Raw genomic sequence first — 20097 nt, 5'->3', positions numbered from 1 at the left:
CCCTAACCCCCCCCCTAACCCTAACCCTAACCCCTAACCCCTAACCCCCTAACCCTAACCCTAACCCCCCGCCAGGTCCTACCATGGACCCGCTGGGTTTCCCAGATTGACTGGGACCCGTTGCCGAAGCCATTTCCATTCCTTATCTGGTTACCCCTCACCTCTATTTTGCATCTCGCTCAGGATGCCTAATTGAATTCCTCTGACCCCTGATTTGGACCCCAAATTTGATTCCCAATCCCAATGCCAATTCGACCTGATTTATCCCCATCCCACATTCTTACCCTAACCTTAACCCTAGCCACATGACTAATGCCCTATCTCTAGTCCCATCCCCAGCCTAAGCCCTGACCTTAACCCCAACCCCAATGCTGACCCCTTTGTGCAGATACCCCAATTCCATCCCCAGTTGCGGATGATGATACCCCAAGAGAGGGAAAATAGAAACCCAAGAGATTCCATCCCCAGTTGTGGATGATGATACCCCAAGAGAGGGAAAATAGAAACCCAAGAGAGGGAAAATTATAGATGGGCCACAAAGACAAAGAAATAAAGCCTAAGCAAAGACAAATAGAGGCCAGAAAACAGGGACTGTCAAAGGAAAGTCAATGGAGGGGAGAAGAGTAAGGAGGGACTTTAAGGCAAAAGGAAGAGATGCAGGGATTAGGAGACAAAAGGAAGAAGGCAAAGAAAAGGTAGGAAAGGAGAGAAGGAAAGAAGGGAAACAAAGGATTAAGTAAAAGTAAGCAGCAAGAAAAAAGAAAAAGGAAAAACCAGAAAAAGAAAAAGAGAAAAACACAAAAAAAGAAAAAAAGCAAAGTGACGTACATCCGGTACTTTCAGCGGCTGCTGGAGGGAGGAGCCACAGCACATATAAAAGGAGGGGCAGAGAAGAGTCTCTTCATTTTGATTTGGCCAGCGACGCATGTGCACAGCCTGAAGAAGGCACAATCCAGCCGAAACGTAGCTACAGCCATGCGTCAGCACTAAAACGTGTTTTTGTTTGTTATTTTAGTTTGTTATTTTAGTTTGTTATTTTCGGGGGGGATTTCTTTTGATGTTTTTTCATTTATGTATTGATTTACTGGCCTAAAAAATTAAAAACCTAATATATGGACTATCATAAATCTATAACCTAAAAATTGGATAATTTATGGATAAAAACAGTTTAAAAGCCTAAGAATTGGAAATAAAAACGACACAGAGACTAAATTCATTGAGCAAAGACAAATTTTATTAAAAAACAGTTAAGAACCTAAAGAACAGGACAAATAAAACACAAATTCGGCAAAATTAGACACAATTTGGTACTTACCTGAACCTAAAAAAGAAAAGGACGGTACTTACCTCGATTCGGATCTGGGGATTGCCGGATACGGTAGATGGGGTGGCGATAACGTAACGGGTCTCGGGAAGGGTCATGGTGCGGAGCGTGCACATACTCCTGCCCTCTTAAACGAGGGAGGAGTTTCAATTTCCCCTAACCTAACCCTAACCCCCTAACCCTAAACGTCGCGAATGGCCCACCACAGTGCACTACACCCGCTTAGGGTAATTTTTTGATCAGGGGGCACCAATACCAGTCCCAGTGATGGACCGTGCACTTAGGTTCCGGCATAGCCGGGCCTAGTCTTCCCCACATCCCCTAATAACCCCAATTGGCTTTATGTCCAACCCTAATATGACAGTAAATTCATTGTTGTGATGTCAAAGTATAAATATAAAAATTATACACTCAAATATTAAAAAGTACTCACGCTAATAAATAAATAAATAAATACATTTAAATAGTGTATAATTTCAGTCCATGTTGTATAATTCATTGTAGTATAATGTCAAGCCCTAATTTTAAAAGGATACAGGGAAACTGGAAAAACATTTCAAAAGAACGGTTTAAAACGCACAACAGACCAGAGGGTATAAAAGGAGCGCAGGCAGGAGAGAGAGCTCATTCTGCTTTCGACAGCCAAACAGTGCACATCTCCAGCAGCCAGCCATTGTTTTGAGCGCTTGGATTTTTGTTGGTTTTATTTTCTTTCGTGCCTCACAGGCCTGAGGAAGACCTTTTAGGGTCGAAACGTTGCCTGAGGCACGTTTGATTTTTTTCAACCGGAAAACACGGTTTTTTGTTTTTAGGGATTTTCAAGCCCCTGTGCTCTCTTTTAGTTGTTTGCAGAATTTTTTATTTTTGTTTATATTAAACAACCGAATACCTGGGTTTCTTTTAAGGGATTTTTAAGCCTTCGGGCTCTCTTTTCGTTGTTTGGGACCGAATTTACGGTATTTTAGTTTCAGGGATTTTTAAGCCTTTGGGCTCTCTTTTAGTTGTTTGGAACCGAATTTACGGTGTTTTATTTTAAGGGATTTTGAAGCCTTGGGCTCTCTTTTAGTTGTTTAAAAACAAGTTTGTTTTATTTCATTTATATTTACAATATTAAAAACCACTCGTCATGGCGGACGAGTGGCAAGTCGTCCGCTACGGAAGACGACGCCAACGTCCCTTCCTTGAGAACCCAGACAGGGATCGGGGGTTCTCCCGTGGGATGGCCCGTGCACCTTCCTTCTACCCTCGTAGGAGGAATCAATTCCCCTACCCTAACCCTCGGGGACCGTGCTCCCAACTTTGATTTCCCCTAACCCCCTAACCCTAACCTACTCCTGCCCTCCTCGTGCAGGGAGGAGTTTCAATTTCCCCTAACCTAACCCCCCATCTTACCTTCCCCTAACCCTGAGTTCAATCCTAAACCTAACCCCCTAACCCTATATTGGGATGACCCTCAACTCCAAACTCCACCCTCCCTCCCTCCCTCTCCCTCTCTCTCTCTCTCTCTCTCTCTCCCTCTCTCACTCTCTTACCCCTCGCTCTCCCTCGCTCTTTTCCCCCTTCCCCCCCCTCCCCCATCTGGGGCTGATCACAGTGTAAGCCTCATGTCCAGGATGCTAACATAATCCCTTTTTCAGGGCACCAAGTTGGGGACATGGTTCCTTGAGCCGGGAGCAGGAATGGCCTGTGCATTGGTGCCCGATTGCCTTCGGCAATCGAGCCCCCATCTTACCTTCTCCTAACCAGGTGGGAACCAAATTCAACTTGAAAAAAAACCTAAAAAAGGAAAAAGAAAATATACTTACCTGCAGAACTCAAATTAGAATCGCTTTGGGCCAGTCTGAAGAAGGCTTACTCCAGCCGAAACGTCGCGACGGCCCACAGACTTGCATTTCACCCTAGACAAAGGCAATTTTTTGAACACCGGGGTAGGGACTCCACCTCCCGGCAAGAACCCTCGGCCCCCATTGATGGACAGTGCCCGTCAGGCCTCCGATTGCTGTTGGCCTGTTTTCACCCAACCCCTAACCCTTTTATGAGCTCAACATTTATTAGTCTTGTAAATATAATTTTTGGGGGTTAAATAAATGGAAACTATATTTTTCTAATAATTCCTGGGCTCCTCCTGTTTTTCAACTCGGTCCATCACAGACCGGTAAATTAATAATAATAATAATGGATTGGATTTATATAGCGCTTTTCAAGGCACCCAAAGCGCTTTACAATACCACTATTCATTCACTCTCACATTCATACACTGGTGGAGGCAGGCTACAGTTGTAGCCACAGCTGCCCTGAGGCAGACTGACAGAAGCGAGGCTGCCATATCGCGCCATCGGTCCCTCTGGCCAACACCAGTAGGCAAGTAGGGTAAAGTGTCTTGCCCAGGGACACAACGACCAGGACAGAGAGCCCAGGGATCGAACCGGCGACCTTCCGATTACAGATGCGATTCCCAACCCCCTGAGCCACGGTTGCCCCAAATTGAGAGCTTCAACCAGTAATGCCATTAATGGGAGCTTGTGCAACGTTAGTGGTAACTGCCTTTCATTTTGCAATACAAAACTCATATACATACCCATACACATTAACCCTTTAAAACCGGTCAGAGCGGGCACGCTCCGTTTTGCGCAACTACTTTTGAATCCCGGTAGCACTGCAACCACGTGAGCTAGTGCATACATTTTTTTTTGCAAATGAAACCAGAGGAGTTGTACTTACATCTTATGCCATCAGCCTGTCCTAGGTCCCGGTTTCCTTCCACGTATAGCTTTGCAAAAACTGCATAAAAAGCGCTTGCAGCAACAAAAACATAATATTCCAGAAACACGCTTTGCCGATCCGATCAGCTGTTCATAACACTTCCTACATTGGAATAGACATCAGCGCGAACTATCACATGTCCGCCATGACCTGCCCGAAACCGGAAGTGATGTCATTTTCGCGGAAATGTTGTTTTTTACCATCAGGGCCTCAAGGCCTATAATGGTCTTTTTAAAAGTTATGTTTGACTTCATGGCTTTCTGTGTCGTTTCTGGGATGCTTAGGACTCTTATTGCACTGCTGGAAATTGTTTATTTTGATGCATATGCTGCTTTTTTGCAAATTTGCAGTATAATATTTATTTAAATTTTTCCTACAGTGTATAAAAATTGGTGTATTTCAAAAATAAAACTATGAAGACACTTAAAATAAATTTCCTGTGGTGGGAAACTATTTTGTGCAACGTTTTTTGCATTTACAGTTCTGAGGGATAAGCCTCTTACATTTCTCTAACTAGAAATATATGTTAAAAAAGCAAAAACGATTTTCAATTTTTTTGTAGTTTATTGCACTTTTTTGCAATTTATGTAATTACTATGCACTTAATGCATACATATTATTACAATTTAGGCTGTAATGGTTGTATTGATGTATAGCAACTTGAAATGCTCCCAAAAATGGCTCTACAACATGTAAAAATATAATATAAGCTCTGGCGGACTTGGTTCTATGGTAGGTCTTAAAGGGTTAAAAGAATGTATTAATGCAACTAGATGGGGAAACTTGAAAAAGAGGTCTTTTTTAGTGCTTGTTTGCTGCCAAGTGTCTATTTGCATCTTTTAATCAATCTGTGGGTGAGCTCCATGTTTCCTATGCAAAGCTTGTCAGCCAACACCCAACAAATTCAAATGACTCTTGCAACATGTTTCATATGAAGACAAACCATTTTATCACTCTTTACCAAATCAAAAACATCAAGTTATTATAACAGATTTGTCCATTTGATCCTGGACTTGACTTGGAAACAAACATTTTTGTGGTTTTGTTACTAACAAACACTAAATAGTCAGTGGTCAAAGGTAAAAATAATACACCACACCATAATTCTTCCACTTTGTTGACTCTTGAAAGAGACATATTTTAATTTAGCTGTTTTTAGCTTTAGTACTGAACTCCATTATAGTGGTGCATTCTTCATGTGTTCTTTCTCTTTTGCATACTGCCTGTTTTTACTCTTCCTCTGAAACAGCCATTTTATACAGGTTGGTGTGTAAATGAATCAGTTGTGGGGATTGAATGGAACTGAATGCTGCTTTGTTAGCCAACATGTTAGACGAATCTTACCAAATAGTCAGTAGACCAGATAATAACAGGAAAATTAGACCAAGAACCTTGGAAACAATGTCATTGCTTATAACGAAGCTGATGGGGAAACAAACAAACTTTTGAATGCTCCCTAGTATGAACAGAATTCATATTAGACAATTTCCAGCCCTAACTATAAACTTTGCCAATATAAGTCAAGTCCCTAACTGACTAACTGCTGCTAGACCATTTCCAATGCTCAGAGTGTCATTGGTAACCTGCCAGTGAAATGACCTTCATGCAGAAACAACTCAAGAGAGCATTTACAGCTGATATAATTTAACACTATCTGCTCTTTCAGGCCTTATCCAATTCCCTCACACATGTTTACACACTTCTTTGTCATTATTTGAAACGTTTAATATGAGCATCTGTTGAAAATTGTCAAGTGTCTGATTGCCAGAACTTTAGTTGATAAGTCTCCAGGTCCTGTCACAGCATCTAGGATTAAGGTCACTGAGCAGAAGTCAGTGGATGAAATGACAAAGACAGATTCTGAAAGAAGTGGCCATCTTTTAGCAGAAGTAGTCGGTAAATCTCTGCATATATATATATATATATATATATATATATATATATATATATATATATATATATATATACACACACACACCCATCACTGACTGAAATGTCATGGTCCAGTCTTCCGGTTTTGAAACCTTTGTCAGAATCCTCTGCTGAATTGAAGATGGTGTTCGTGATGTTGCAGAAGGCTCTCAAATTAAGTGGACATGTGGACTACACATCAGAGTATAATGTCTTCCCTTCATGGTTCTCCCAGGTAACACATGGTCTGGGCCTGTATGCAATCCTAGACACATCCAGTTCAGGTTTACCGTAATACCACTTGTTTAGCAGCTGGTCCACTTGCTCCTGTTTTGTTATCCCATGAAGCTGTTCTTCTTCATCATCGCACTCCTCTCTGAATTTGCTGATGAAGACCGGGTGTGGAAGACGTAGAGAGTCCTCCCTGACGTCCTCAAAGAACTGCACCACACACTTTCGGGCGAAGTCTCGGGCATGTAGGACGCAGGTCTCGTCGAAGAGCTTCTGCTCCACGTCAAGATAGTTGCTCCAGTAGCGTGTCTGCAGGAAGGTGGCATGGTCGTCAAAACAGGGCTTGATGAGGCGTCCCAGTGCTCCCAGTACAATCAGGAACAAGAGGATGGACCAACCAATCGCCTAGACAGGATAAGAAAGCAAATCATGCAAAGCGAAGAAAACTGTCAGTAAGCAGAGCAGTGACTGTGACAAGGCCACAGAGAGCCAGTGCAGGTGCTTTAATGTTTAACCCTTTAGAGCCGGTCGGAGCGGGCACGCTCTGTTTTACGTAACTATTTTTAAATCCCGATAGCTCTGCAACCACGTAAGCTAGCGCAATAATTTTTTTTTGCATATGAAACCGGAGGAGTTGTACTTACATCTAATGCCACCAGCTTGTCCTAGGTCACAGTTTCCTTCCACGTATAGCTTTGAAAAAAACTGCATAAAAAGCGCTTGCAGGAACAAAAACATAATATTCCAGAAACACGCTTTGCCGATCCGATCAGCTGTTCATAACACTTCCTACGTTGGAATAGACGTCAGCGCGAACTTTTGCATGTCCGCCATTACCTACCCGAAACTGGAAGTGACGTCATTTTCGCGGAAATGTAGTCTTTTTTACCATCAGGGCCTCAGGGCCTATACTGGTCTTTTTAAAAGTTATGTTTGACTTTATGATTTTCTGTGTCGTTTCTGGGATGCTTAGGACTCTTATTGCACTGCTGGAAATTGTTTATTTTGATGCATATGCTGCTTTTTTGCAAATTTGCAGTATAATATTTATTTAAATTTTTCCTACAGTGTATAAAAATTGGTGTATTTCAAAAATAAAACTATGAAGACACTCAAAATAAATTTCCTGTGGTAGGAAACTATTTTGTGCAACTTTTTTGTATTTACAGTTTTGAGGGATAAGCCTCTTAAATTTCTCTAACTAGAAATATATGTTAAAAAAGCAAAAACGATTTTCAATTTTTTTGTAGTTTATTGCACTTTTTTGCAATTTATGTAATTACTATGCACTTAATGAATACATATTATTAAAATCTGGGCTATAATTGTTGTATTGATGTATAGCAACTTGAAATGCTCCCAAAAATGGCACCACACCATGTAAAAATATCACTTGGTTCTATGGTAGGTCTTAAAGGGTTCATTTAGATCACATTAGATAAAACTTTATTAATCCCTCGGTTGGGTTCCCCTAATTTGTCGCTTATTGGTTGATGAGTCTTTGCTTTGAGCAAAAATGTTGTGAACGTGTTTTTTAGTATCAAAATTCAGAGGACAAAATGTGTCTTTTAAAGACTGTTACTAAGCTATGGTTGGTAAGTCAAAGAATAAGTTTCCTGAAAGGACTGTTATTTGTTTGCACAGAATAAGCTCTGCAGCTTTTCCAGCTCTCATTCTTAATGCTGCTGTTGAAAAAGTATTAAAAACAAAGTTCTATTGTTTTCATTAGAATTTTTGAATTTTTGTTTTTCATTAATTTAGCAGATTGTTTCGGGATTGCCGGTTATTGTAGCTTTAGTTTAGTCATTCATTTCATTATAAGTGTAAGTTTTTATTATCTGTTTTTGTTGTTAGATTTAAGTTCAGAGTACCGTAATTGTCGGGCTATAAGCCGCTACTTTTTGCACCAGCTTTGAACCCTGCGGCTTTTAGTCAGGTGCGGCTTTTCTATGGATTGTCCCTGATTTTTGTGATATCGTAAGACGATTTGTTTTGTTTGTTCCGCTGTTGTACGGCACTACGTTGCCTGGCGGAAGGGCATGTGATCAGACACACAAGGGGTTCAAGAGTGGTATGTTGGTCACGTGTCCATCCGCCAGGCAACATAGTGCTGTACAAGTAGCGCGAAAAACAAAATTCAAAGTAGCGCTACGCGTTCAGCGGGAGGCGTGGATGACGAGCGGCAATAAACTTGCGAAAAGCAAGTTATGCCCAACTCCACCGGTGGAATCTGACAGCGTGGAAAAGTGTGAAAACATCCACGATCACCAACGGATTTGAAGGGCTGGACTGCTGCATGATGGAGAGGAGGACACCGCCACGGCCCTTCTGAGGGTGTTCGACTCTGACAACGAGGATTTCTTTGGTTTTGAAAGTGACAACGAAGGAAAGAAGCGGAGAGTGGATGACGAAGCCACCCTGAGCCTGTTTGTATCCGACACTGGAGAAGAGGACTTTGGTTTTAGTGCGCAGGAAGAAGAAAAAGATGGTGGTGAATGACTGACTTTTCTTCTTGTTAAAGCCGTGTCACTGCACCTGAGCCTAAAAGGTAGTCTGAATCTATTTTTCTGGTGTGCTGTAGGTTATTGTTATGTACTACATTTGTTACTCGTTTATGAAGCACAGTACATGTTTCCTACTTGTAATTACCGCTACTTGTACATATACCTAAAAAGTTATGCAAATATGTACCCGTAACTTGTTTTCCAAAATATTAATAAAAGGGGTGTGTCTCCAAACAGCCATCTCTTTCCTGACAATTTCCTTTGTGCATATTCTCTTACATATGATAAGTCAAAATTGAAACACCTGCAGTTTTTGGTCAGGTGCGGCTAATGTATGCACAAAACAGGATTTTCCCCTGATTTTAGCTTGTGCGGCTAATATTCAGGTGCGCTTTGTAGTCCGGGAAATACGGTAGATATTACAAAACAAACATTAAAACTTTAGGTGCACATGGGATGTCTAAATAATGAGTTCATTGCATTCACTATGTTTTCACAAGCTTTTAACATTGTCTAAGCTATTTCCTGTCTCCCTTCTCTCACCCCAACCGGTCGCAGCAGATGGCCCTGCCCCTCCCTGAGCCTGGTTCTGCTGGAGGTTTCTTCCTGTTAAAAGGAAGTTTTTCCTTCCCACTGTCACCAAATATGACAAACTGCTCATAGGGGGTCATATGATTGTTGAGTTTTTCTCTGTATGTATTGTTGTAGGGTCTACCTTACAATATAAAGCACCTTGAGGCACCTGTAGTTGTGATTTGGCGCTGTATAAATAAATTGAATTGACAATTTCCTGTATACATTTTTGTTAACTGTTCCTGCACACCCTGACAGGTTACCGTTCCCTCACACAGCCAGCAGAATGAAATAAGCAGTCTTTCACACCTATGGCCAATTTAGAATTGCCAGTTAACTCAACAAACATGTCTTTGGTGACCCGGGAGGAACCCACACAGGTGCTCAACATAGAAGGGCTCTGGCTGAGTTATTCAGGTTCATATCTAAGCCCTTCTTGCTGTTGGGTAACACCTCACTGCTGACAGGGCTCGTGTCAGAGCTAATGTGATGTGAGTGTTGCAGATGTCTGTTATTTGTTACAGATCTAATATTCTTGCCATTGATCCAATAAATCAAGCTTTTACAGTATTTTATTGTTAAAGGCCTCCTTTTTCAGTGATAATAGACACCCTGGGTTTGTAATTTTTTGAAGTAAATAATACATTTCCTATGTGAAAAGTCGAGATTCTAATTGCTTTATTGGTTGACACTCGGTCAGATCAATCCATCTTTCTGTAAAATCCTTCACAGACTAATAGGAGGTCGGTTTTAAATAATAGCAAATGTTCATTGAAAAATAATAATTCCCGTGTGCCCCAGGGAGAAGGGACTGTTTATGTGGCTGAGAACTTACCTGTGAATGGCAGCGAACATAACGAGAAACCGCTTTACGGAAAGAACTATTCCTGAAGATAACGTCCTCCTTACAGGGTACTTTGGCCATGATCTTCAGAACATCCAGACCTGTGTTATTAGGCATACCTGTCGAAAAAAAACTTTATATCATCCAAAACTGTTGTGAGACTAAAAAGATGGTATTTAACAGAAGGATAGTTTAGCATGTGTTTACCTGAGAAGAGTGCAGGGTCTACACTCACACTGAAAGCACAGATAAAGATCTTTCCATCTAGCAAAGTGACCAGGATCCACACCATTGGTGCCAGCAGGGCCCTCTGGATCATGGCTGAGAACAAGTACCTGCAAAACAAAATAGGAAAAGATGTGAACAGTGTCCATTTCTTTGGTGTGTAATACAAAAGGATCTGGATTTGGGACTTGCATCTACAAGGTCACATTAATGCTGAAATAAATAAATAATAAATTATGGAACTATGGAATAAATCCCATAGTAAAAAAAAAAGTCTAGTTGATAAACTGCTCTGCCTGCACTCTAGACCTATCAAAAGAAGAGGTGATGCAGCACACTACAGATTTCACTGAGCTTAATTAGTACTAATCAGTACTTTCATTTCATTTCATTTACTGTGCAGTTACATATAATAGCAACAGCAGCCTGTCTGTGTGCTTCTGTTAGATAGCAAATTCTTGACTTACTTGACAACAGCAGGATTTTTGGATCTGTTCCCAATGGGTCTCATCCACTCGTCCATCATGACACCTGTATGCCGGTTGACAAGGATTCCCAGGAAGAACAGTATAATAGGCGGGACTATCATCACTCCCAGAGAGTAAAGTTTGTTGTACTGAGGGAGGCACGGGCAGTTAAAGTCGAAGCTGGTGTAAAGCTTGACACTAACCAGGGCGAGGATGATACAAATTCCATTGGAGATGGACTCGGAGTTGGACTGGAAGTACTGCAAGACTAACTTCAGGCGCTCCATAACTTAAATAAATTGTAGGTTTGTTCAAGGTTGATGTAAAAACAGCAATATCAGCCAACTGCTGCTTTTTTAAAAGGCTACAGGCAGGAATAGAAACTGAACACCTCAGGCAGGAATGAACTAAACCGTGCTTAGTCTGCCAGGAAACAAGAAGAAATTTCCAGTGATAATTTAAAGCCCTACAAAATATTTTATATTCTGTAAAAAACAAAACACTTAGCAGTTCACTTACCTCACAATATGTCAGTGCTTTTAAAGAAAAGGCATAAATCTATAGTTTGAGCAGTCTGAGTATTAACCACTCAAGCTTTAGTGAAGCTGTAGTGAAAGGGAGCCTGGCAGTGAACCAGGGAGAGGCTGAGACCACGTGATACTGGGCTGCCTGAGCGGGTAACAAAGCTGTGTGGACACACCCTGCTATACTCTTAAAGCAGCACTCACAATTGTCAACGGTGAACAGAGAAATAAAAGAAGCCACAGCTTCTTTTATTCCAGGTCTAAAACTGGATTTCAAAGCATGGCAGTGCACATTACATGATCCATAATATTGTGGTCTAATGTACACTGTAAAAACAGTCTGTCATTCTACAGAATTTTCCTGTTACTTTTGTAAATAGATGAAATATCGTTACAATTACAAAAGAGGCTGTAAAATTAACATGTCTAATGGAAAATAACTGTACCTGTGAATATACATGACTTTTGACCTTTTTCGGCCGTCAGCAGTTTAAATTAACAGTTGGATGTATATGTTAATAAGTATAAGAGACATGGTCCTAAATAGAACTTAAGGAATTAAAAAAAGGTGATACCTGTCCTACAGCAGTAGCTAGAATGTGGATTTGATTCCAAATGTGCTTTTATATGTTGTAATATACAAGTCAAGAAGGAGGCAAATTGTGGCTAGTTTTTTTGTTTGTTTGTTTGTTTGTATGTTTGTTTGTTTATTTATTTTTTGATTTTTCAGTATTCAAGCAGGCAGCTTGAATTGTACTTGGTGGAGGAGAGGCTAAATCTGAATTAGTCAGTATAAAGCACCTTGAGGCAACTGTTGTGAATGTTGGTGCTATATAAATAAAACAGAATTGAGTTAAATCGGAAAGTTCAGAATAGCCCAAGGATGAGACAAATGTCTAAGTGGTCAGACAGACTGTAAATAGTGTTGGTGACACTGATAAATGCAGCCAGAAACTGAATTATTTTGCCTGTCAGTCTGAGGGTTGTGGAAGAATATATACATAGCTGAAATTTCCTCCAGCTTAAATAGTCAACTGGTAAGTCTGAGGATGACCAACATGTGAGTTCATCAGAATGTCTGGTTGAGAGAGAGAGAGAGAGAGAGAGAGAGAGAGGGAGATAGATAGATAGATAGATAGATAGATAGATAGATAGATAGATAGATAGATAGATAGATAGATAGATAGATAGATAGATAGATAGATAGATAGATAGGGTGAATCAACACAGAGTGCCAGTGGTGGACCTGTCAATTCTGGTACTCTATGGCAAAGACCTGTTGGTCTCCATAGTGGTGGGCAGTGAGAATAGGGCCCACTGAAGGATGTTAGACCATTAGACCCCCTCCTTTAAGTCTGTTTCTGATTCTTTGGTCATTGTTTGGATACCAGGTTTTGTCCTTTATTGCTCCTTTTAAGACATTTGAACTCGCAAATAGGCCTAATTCCTCAAGGTGTCCCTTCACTTCTCAAGTGCTCTCACTAGCATCATCTAAATGCAGTTATTCGAGACAGCAATCCAGGCAGACTTGTGGTTCTGACAGCATCCAACATAGCATTATCATCTTCTTCGATGTTCGGTGGAATTCTGCTTGCCTCTCTGCCGGTTTTGGGGGTTATTTTTATGGCAAGCAGTTGTCTTCTAATCAGTATTTCAGTTCTGCTTACTGTCACCGCTGTACATTTCAGAAACTGGCACAGTAGTTATCGCTACCTTACCCAAAGTAAATTAACCAGCCAGGCATTCCCTCTCCATCCTCTACTCCAAGACAAGCTCATATAAGCTTTTACGAGTCGTCAAGCCATCACCACAAGTCTTAAAATCCATGCATGCGTCACTGTCAGAGCTTCAGTTCAGAGTCGAGCCAACCGGTCAATGGGTTCAACTCATTCATCTAAAAAGGTCTTTCATTGTCAGAAATTTCCTTTGATCTCTTCTCCCACCATCCCTTCCACTCTATGGATTCCTAGACCACGTTATTATGTTTGCTAGCCTGCCTATCAGTTATATTCCTTTCCTTTGGGTGGCACTGTCACTTGACATTCGCTCTCTCTGCACAAGTCTTCTATCCTGTCTTCTTTCTCTCCCCAACCGGTCGCAGCAGATGGCCCCGCCCCTCCCTGAGCCTGGTTCTGCCGGAGGTTTCTTCCTGTTAAAAGGGAGTTTTTCCTTCCCACTGTCACCAAAGTGTTGCTCATAGGGGGTCATATGATTGTTGAGTTTTCCTCTGTATGTATTATTGTAGGGTCTACCTTACAATATAAAGCACCTTGAGGCGACTGTTTGGCGCTGTCTAAATAAATTGAATTGAAAATTGAATTATTACTGCAGAGAAGTTGACTCCATACATAGACACACATAATTCTATTTAAAGTAAAATTCTTTATTCTGAGTCAGTGACAAATTGCTTCGACGCTGAATTGAACAGTGAATCTGTGTCAATCAGTGACAACAGCTGCCATTTTTAGGATTATAAAAATGAAAAACATTCCTCTGGAAAACAAAAGCAAAATCAACATTCTCTTCTGACTCCACCCTAAATTAACAAATTGCTGTGTGTCACGGAAATTTCTACCATGACACAATTCAGGTTAGTGTCATGGTAGCACAGACACATATCTTTTAACTTTGCTGGGGAAAAATATTAAATGGACAGTACATCTAATGATCTATTACCAAAATAAGAAAAAAATAAACAGGCTAAACAGTAGCATGCAAATTCTACATTTAATGCCCACCTCCTCTCTGTCTCAAACTTTCAAATCAAAGAAATTATATATCAAGAATTATACTTTGAAGTAAAGTAAATTAACTGTTTATGCACCAATTCATTTAAAATAGCTATTAATATATATTAATTTAAATAGACAGCAAGAAAAAACCCACCGCAGAATGTGTGAGGGCTTGATGTAAAGAGCTCTGTGGGGAATTGTCATTATCAAAGAACTTTAAACTTTTAGTATGAATACCTCTACCTCAATGTCTTGGATCACCTTTGTGAAATACTTGGATTCTGTGAATTTCTCTAAGCTTCCTGGAGTTCTTGTAATGGCTTTTATATCGACTCCAGCAACCACATACAGTGGGGCAAAAAAGTATTTAGTCAGCCACCGATTGTGCAAGTTCCCGCACTTAAAATGATGACAGAGGTCAGTAATTTGCACCAGAAGTACACTTCAACTGTGAGAGACAGAATGTGAAAAAAAAATCCATGAATTCACATGGTAGGATTTGTAAAGAATTTATTCGTAAATCAGGGTGGAAAATAAGTATTTGGTCACCTCAAACAAGGAAAATCTCTGGCTCTCACAGACCTGTAACGTCTTCTGTAAGAAGCTTTTCTGTCCCCCACTCGTTACCTGTATGAATGGCACCTATTTGAACTCGTCATCTGTATAAAAGACACCTGTCCACAGCCTCAAACAGTCAGACTCCAAACTCCGCCATGGCCAAGACCAAAGAGCTGTGGAAGGACACCAGGAAAAGTATTGTAGACCTGCACCAGACTGGGAAGAGTGAATCTACAATAGGCAAGCAGCTTGGTGTGAAAAAATCAACTGTGGGAGCAATCATCAGAAAATGGAAGACATACAAGACCACTGATAATCTCCCTCCATCTGGGGCTCCACGCAAGATCTCATCCCGTGGGGTCAAAATGATCATGAGAACGGTGAGCAAAGATCCCAGAACCACACGGGGGGACCTGGTGAATGACCTGCAGAGAGCTGGGACCAAAGTAACAAAGGTCACCATCAGTAACACACTACAACGGCAGGGAATCAAATCCCGCAGTGCCAGACGTGTTCCGCTGCTGAAGCCAGTGCATGTCCAGGCCCGTCTGAAGTTTGCCAGAGAGCACATGGATGATACAGCAGAGGATTGGGAGAATGTCATGTGGTCAGATGAAACCAAAGTAGAACTTTTTGGTATAAACTCAACTCGTCGTGTTTGGAGGAAGAAGAATACTGAGTTGCATCCCAAGAACACCATACCTACTGTGAAGCATGGGGGTGGAAACATCATGCTATGGGGCTGTTTTTCTGCCAAGGGGACAGGACGACTGATCCGTGTTAAGGACAGAATGAATGGGGCCATGTATCGTGAGATTTTGAGCCAAAACCTCCTTCCATCAGTGAGAACTTTGAAGATGAAACGAGGCTGGGTCTTCCAACATGACAATGATCCAAAACACACCGCCCGGGCAACAAAGGAGTGGCTCCGTAAGAAGCATTTGAAAGTCCTGGAGTGGCCTAGCCAGTCTCCAGACCTCAACCCCATAGAAAATCTGTGGCGGGAGTTGAAAGTCCGTGTTGCTCGCCGACAGCCCCAAAACATCACTGCTCTCGAGAAGATCTGCATGAAGGAATGGGCCAAAATACCAGCTACTGTGTGTGCAAACCTGGTAAAGACCTATAGTAAACGTTTGACCTCTGTTATTGCCAACAAAGGTTATGTTACAAAGTATTGAGTTGTATTTTTGTTATTGACCAAATACTTATTTTCCACCCTGATTTACGAATAAATTCTTTACAAATCCTACCATGTGGATTCATGGATTTTTTTTTCACATTCTGTCTCTCACAGTTGAAGTGTACCTCTGGTGCAAATTACTGACCTCTGTCATCATTTTAAGTGGGGGAACTTGCACAATCGGTGGCTGACTAAATACTTTTTTGCCCCACTGTAGATGTTACATACACATGTTGCTGGGTTAGAGCTTTGCCAACAATTGCATTGTGCACTTATCATGTAAAGTACTACTTTTCAGCTTTTCTAGAAGAACTTACAGATGGTTAATCAAAACCTGTATTGTATATGTTCACATTGTTCTTATGTTGCATAAAACAAATTCCTGCAACAAGATTAGTCATTAGCCTTTTGTTGCAACAACGTATCAGTAATAAATTGGTACTTTGAATAAACCATGCAAACAAAAAATCAGATAAAGTCAAAAAACAGAAATGTAGAGGCTTAAAACAGAAAGCGCTAAATATTTTTTAGATACAAAATCTGTTACAGCACAAAAAAGGGGAAACATATTGAATGCAAGTTGAAAGAAAACATAGCTGAAAACTGTAACATAAATTAGAACAAGTACTTTTAAACAAATCATCAAACAATTATATCTTCTGCCTTATGGCTGAGAACTCAGGACACTGCAGCTTAAGTGATCAGGTTATTGACGTGTATCATCTTAAGTAATGCACATATTGCCAAAGAGTTCCTGCTGGATACTGGATTTGATAAAGTCACAAATTACCAGAGGAAAATGTTTGTTTCCTGACTGGTTGGCAGTGGTTTCTGAAAACTGTTGTCTTACTGGGTGGAGGTACAACTTTCCTGTTTGTGTTGCCCTCTTCATAGTTTCACTACAGCTAGGAAAGTAGCTAACCAGAGCTTGTAGATAAGTCCACTGGTTTTGCAAACTAGTTGGGCATTACACATTTTCCCTAGCAACAGGTGGTTGTCGGGGGGTCAGTGACTGGTACAAAGGCCTGTATAACTGGGGCATCATGTGGATGGGGGCTGCATGTCTACAAAACCTTAATAAGTACAGCTAAGGGACAAATGTAATTAGATTTATAAGCAGATAAACCAATGATGCAACTAAACATATAAAACTGATTATATAATACACAATATACATTGCACAACCAGAAGGTTATTTGGAGATTGCAAAAATGGACTTGGTGGAGGATGCAGTTTTAGACAAAAGATCCAGATCTAATAGACAAACAGTTAAATAAATAAAACACCAATTCAAAAAAAAAAAAAAATCAAATAAACAAAACAGCATATGATTAGCTAATAAACAACATTATTTGACAACCAAAGAAAACAAACACAATATTTAACCCATTTAAATGAAACAACAACATTATTTCATAGACAGCACTGTCAGAAAAGAAATAAATGTGATAGAAGTCTTTTCTTTACTAGTATTGGTTTTTTTTTTTTGAAGCTGCATTACATAGAAGCATAGAGCTGCCAGCCAGGCAAAAGAAAAATAGAGCCATATCACATTATAACGTGAAAAGTTTATTGTTCTAACAATATACTTTTCACATTTGAACAACATATTATCACATTATTACAATATAAAATTTATATAGTTATCATTTTTGTTATAACGTGATAATTATGTATGTTTTAATATGTGATATTATGTTGTTCAAATGTGAGTATATACAATAAAGTTTTCATGTTATAATGTCATATAGCTCGAATTTTCTTTTGCCTGGATGGCAGCTCTACGCTTCCGTAGTGTTGACACTTATGATTTATGTTTAAAATAATATTGATTGAAGCTACGTGATTCATAATTTCGTTTTAAATTTTAATAAATATAACTATAATTTTCCAGGTGCACTTGTACCCAATGAAAAAAATCAAACATCATTCTTTTACTAATGAACTCCAAAACTGAAAAATCCCCATAAAATAAAATACGACTTTGACCCGAGTCTGTTTACATGGCAGCTGTCAGGATGACATGGAATGCTTCTGTACATCTGAACTACAATAACAGGAAGGTGAAATGCTGACAAGTCATTTTATGCTATCTCAATGTACAGTAACAAATGAGCAAAAAGATTTAAGCTGTGTTGTTTTTAGATGGAAAAAGAGTAATTACATTTCAATATAATGGGTAACAAATGTGACTTTTCTGAGCCAGAATAAGTGACGGGGCTGGACATATGGAAGATGCAAATGTTAAAATTATGTAATTTCTGGTAAACAATAGGTCAAAGTATTTTACAAATTATACATTTCTCAAGAAATCATTAGTCAAGATATGAATACCACCCTTTCAGAACTGTGATGCGTATTCACTACTTAAAAGATGTTTAATTCATGCACTCCATTTACACGCTACGTACATTTATACATTAAATTCTCATCTTGTACAATACATACATATACAGCAGTGAACATGGCGTTCATACAAAAAAGTAAAAAATATCATATATGAGAACAAACATGATGTGCGATGCTGGTATCACACATCATACATACAGCACAATCATTCAAAAATGGTCATAGCTGCAGTTAAAGGGATTTTCTTTTTAAAAAGGCAGTGTGTCAACTAGTATCAGTAAGGAATCATCAAGTGGGTCTCCCTTTGCATTTTGGTTTTTCATGGAAACACATGGCATATATCTGCTCTGTGAGCTGCTCTGAATTCTTTATCACAGTTACGGTAATGATTTCAAATCAAACACAACACATTGCAAGTGACCATGCTTTTTTTAGGTGATAAATAGATGAGTCAGTGGAACAGATCAGCAGGTAAAGTCTCGACCTCTAGCTCTCTGTGGTTGTGATAGTCGCATTGCTGTTCTGTCCAGAAACACTTCAATGACCAACTACACCATGGAGCAAATGTTCTACTATCCAGTCTTTTTGAGGTTACTGTGTTCAGCAGAGCATAGCCACCAGAGTCTCTGACACTACTAGCCCTGTGCCCAGCCTGCAGGAAAAAGTTGAAAAGCCAACTGGGTAAAAACTGCAAACACTATATCCAAAGTTTTCCTTTTGGTGGCTTGTGGGAGATCATCTGCAGTAGTGCTACTTCTTTGCCAGTTGGAAAGGATGTTGACCCTTTAAACATGAGCACAGTTTTAATAAAAATAACAGAGCAGCAGAAATATTAACATTTCGACTGAACTTATGTACTGGACATCTCTTCCCTACTTCCTGCTGCCTAAGTTCTGATTTACTCCAGCCATAAAAGTGGCTAAATAGTCAATATATGCATATATACATTTCTCCTATAGTTTTAGTACTTACAGTATAATTTTTGTCTCATTTCCTGTAAAATATCTCAAAATTAAGCTAGATTTAGCTGCTAGATTATATTTATTTCATACTTAAGTAATTTTAAGTACTGCACAATTTCCTAAGCACTTTTCCTAAGCACTTTAATTATTTGTTTCCCATAAAAGCCTGACTTGCTCCCTACTTATTGTAGAGGTCTAACTCTATGTGTATATAAATATAATTACATTGTAATTTCAAATAAAATACACGGAAATTCCTTTTAATTACAGAGGAATCATGCTGTTAGTCGCCGGGCATATTACAGTGTTACCTAGTGTCCTGAACTTGTTTGCAAGACACTGTTGAAAACAAACATAGATTGTATTTCCTTTCTTTGTAGTTGGAACTGAAAACAGGGTTGGATCTTTGGTTTCATTCTATAATACTGGACTTACTTCTCTACGAAGGTTTGAACTTTGAGAGTGTTTAAAGAAGAGTGAAAGCGTGAAAATGTTCATTCCTGTCTGAGAAAAGTGTATAAAGTGTGTAGTGAGGGGTTTTACAGCCTTAAAACATCTATAATAATTGTAAAAAATTAAAGTTGGCTACTTCGCGGATTTCACCTATGGCGGGTTATTTTAAGAATGTAACTCCCGCGATAAACAAGGAACCACTGTATACCAAAAGATTCTGGACAATTTAATTCTCCTAACTTTGTGGGAATTGTTGGGAGATGGCTCCTTCTTGTTTCAACATGACTGCACACCAGTTTACAACGTAAGTCCTGACCTCAAGCCAATGGAACAACACTGGGATGAATTACAGCAGAGACAGTGAACTCAAATGCAAGACTGCAATGTCAGTGTCTGATCTCACACATGCACTTCTGTGTAGAATGATCACAAACTCATATAAACACACATCTTATCCTTGTGGAAAGCCTTCCCAGAAGAGTTGAAGCTGTTTAGCT

At 39.8% G+C, this 20097-nt stretch overlaps 2 protein-coding genes across 2 annotated transcripts in view; both read right to left on the bottom strand.

Moving 5' to 3' along the window:
- Positions 1 to 6190: 6190 nt before the first annotated feature.
- On the bottom strand, positions 6191 to 11129 carry calhm3 (calcium homeostasis modulator 3; the record flags this gene model as incomplete). The annotated part of the gene is made up of 4 exons (XM_080869301.1): positions 6191 to 6634; positions 10142 to 10269; positions 10358 to 10485; positions 10843 to 11129. The coding sequence occupies 4 exons, from the start codon at positions 11127 to 11129 to the stop codon at positions 6191 to 6193; spliced, it is 987 nt and encodes a 328-aa protein (XP_080725427.1).
- A 4868-nt stretch (positions 11130 to 15997) lies between these two features.
- Positions 15998 to 20097, bottom strand: part of col13a1 (collagen, type XIII, alpha 1) — a 77184-nt gene continuing 73084 nt past the window's right edge. Inside the window, exon 36 of the mRNA XM_080869910.1 lies at positions 15998 to 18968. Coding sequence (XP_080726036.1) covers positions 18936 to 18968 — 33 coding nt within the window. The 3' untranslated portion in view covers positions 15998 to 18935. The remainder of the gene's footprint in view (positions 18969 to 20097) is intronic.

The sequence above is a fragment of the Rhamphochromis sp. 'chilingali' genome (assembly GCF_963969265.1).
Source record: "Rhamphochromis sp. 'chilingali' genome assembly, chromosome: 20".
Lineage (NCBI taxonomy): Eukaryota > Metazoa > Chordata > Actinopteri > Cichliformes > Cichlidae > Rhamphochromis > Rhamphochromis sp. 'chilingali'.
The sequence above is the reverse complement of the archived record's forward strand: the minus strand, read 5'-3'. Positions and strand labels throughout refer to the sequence as shown.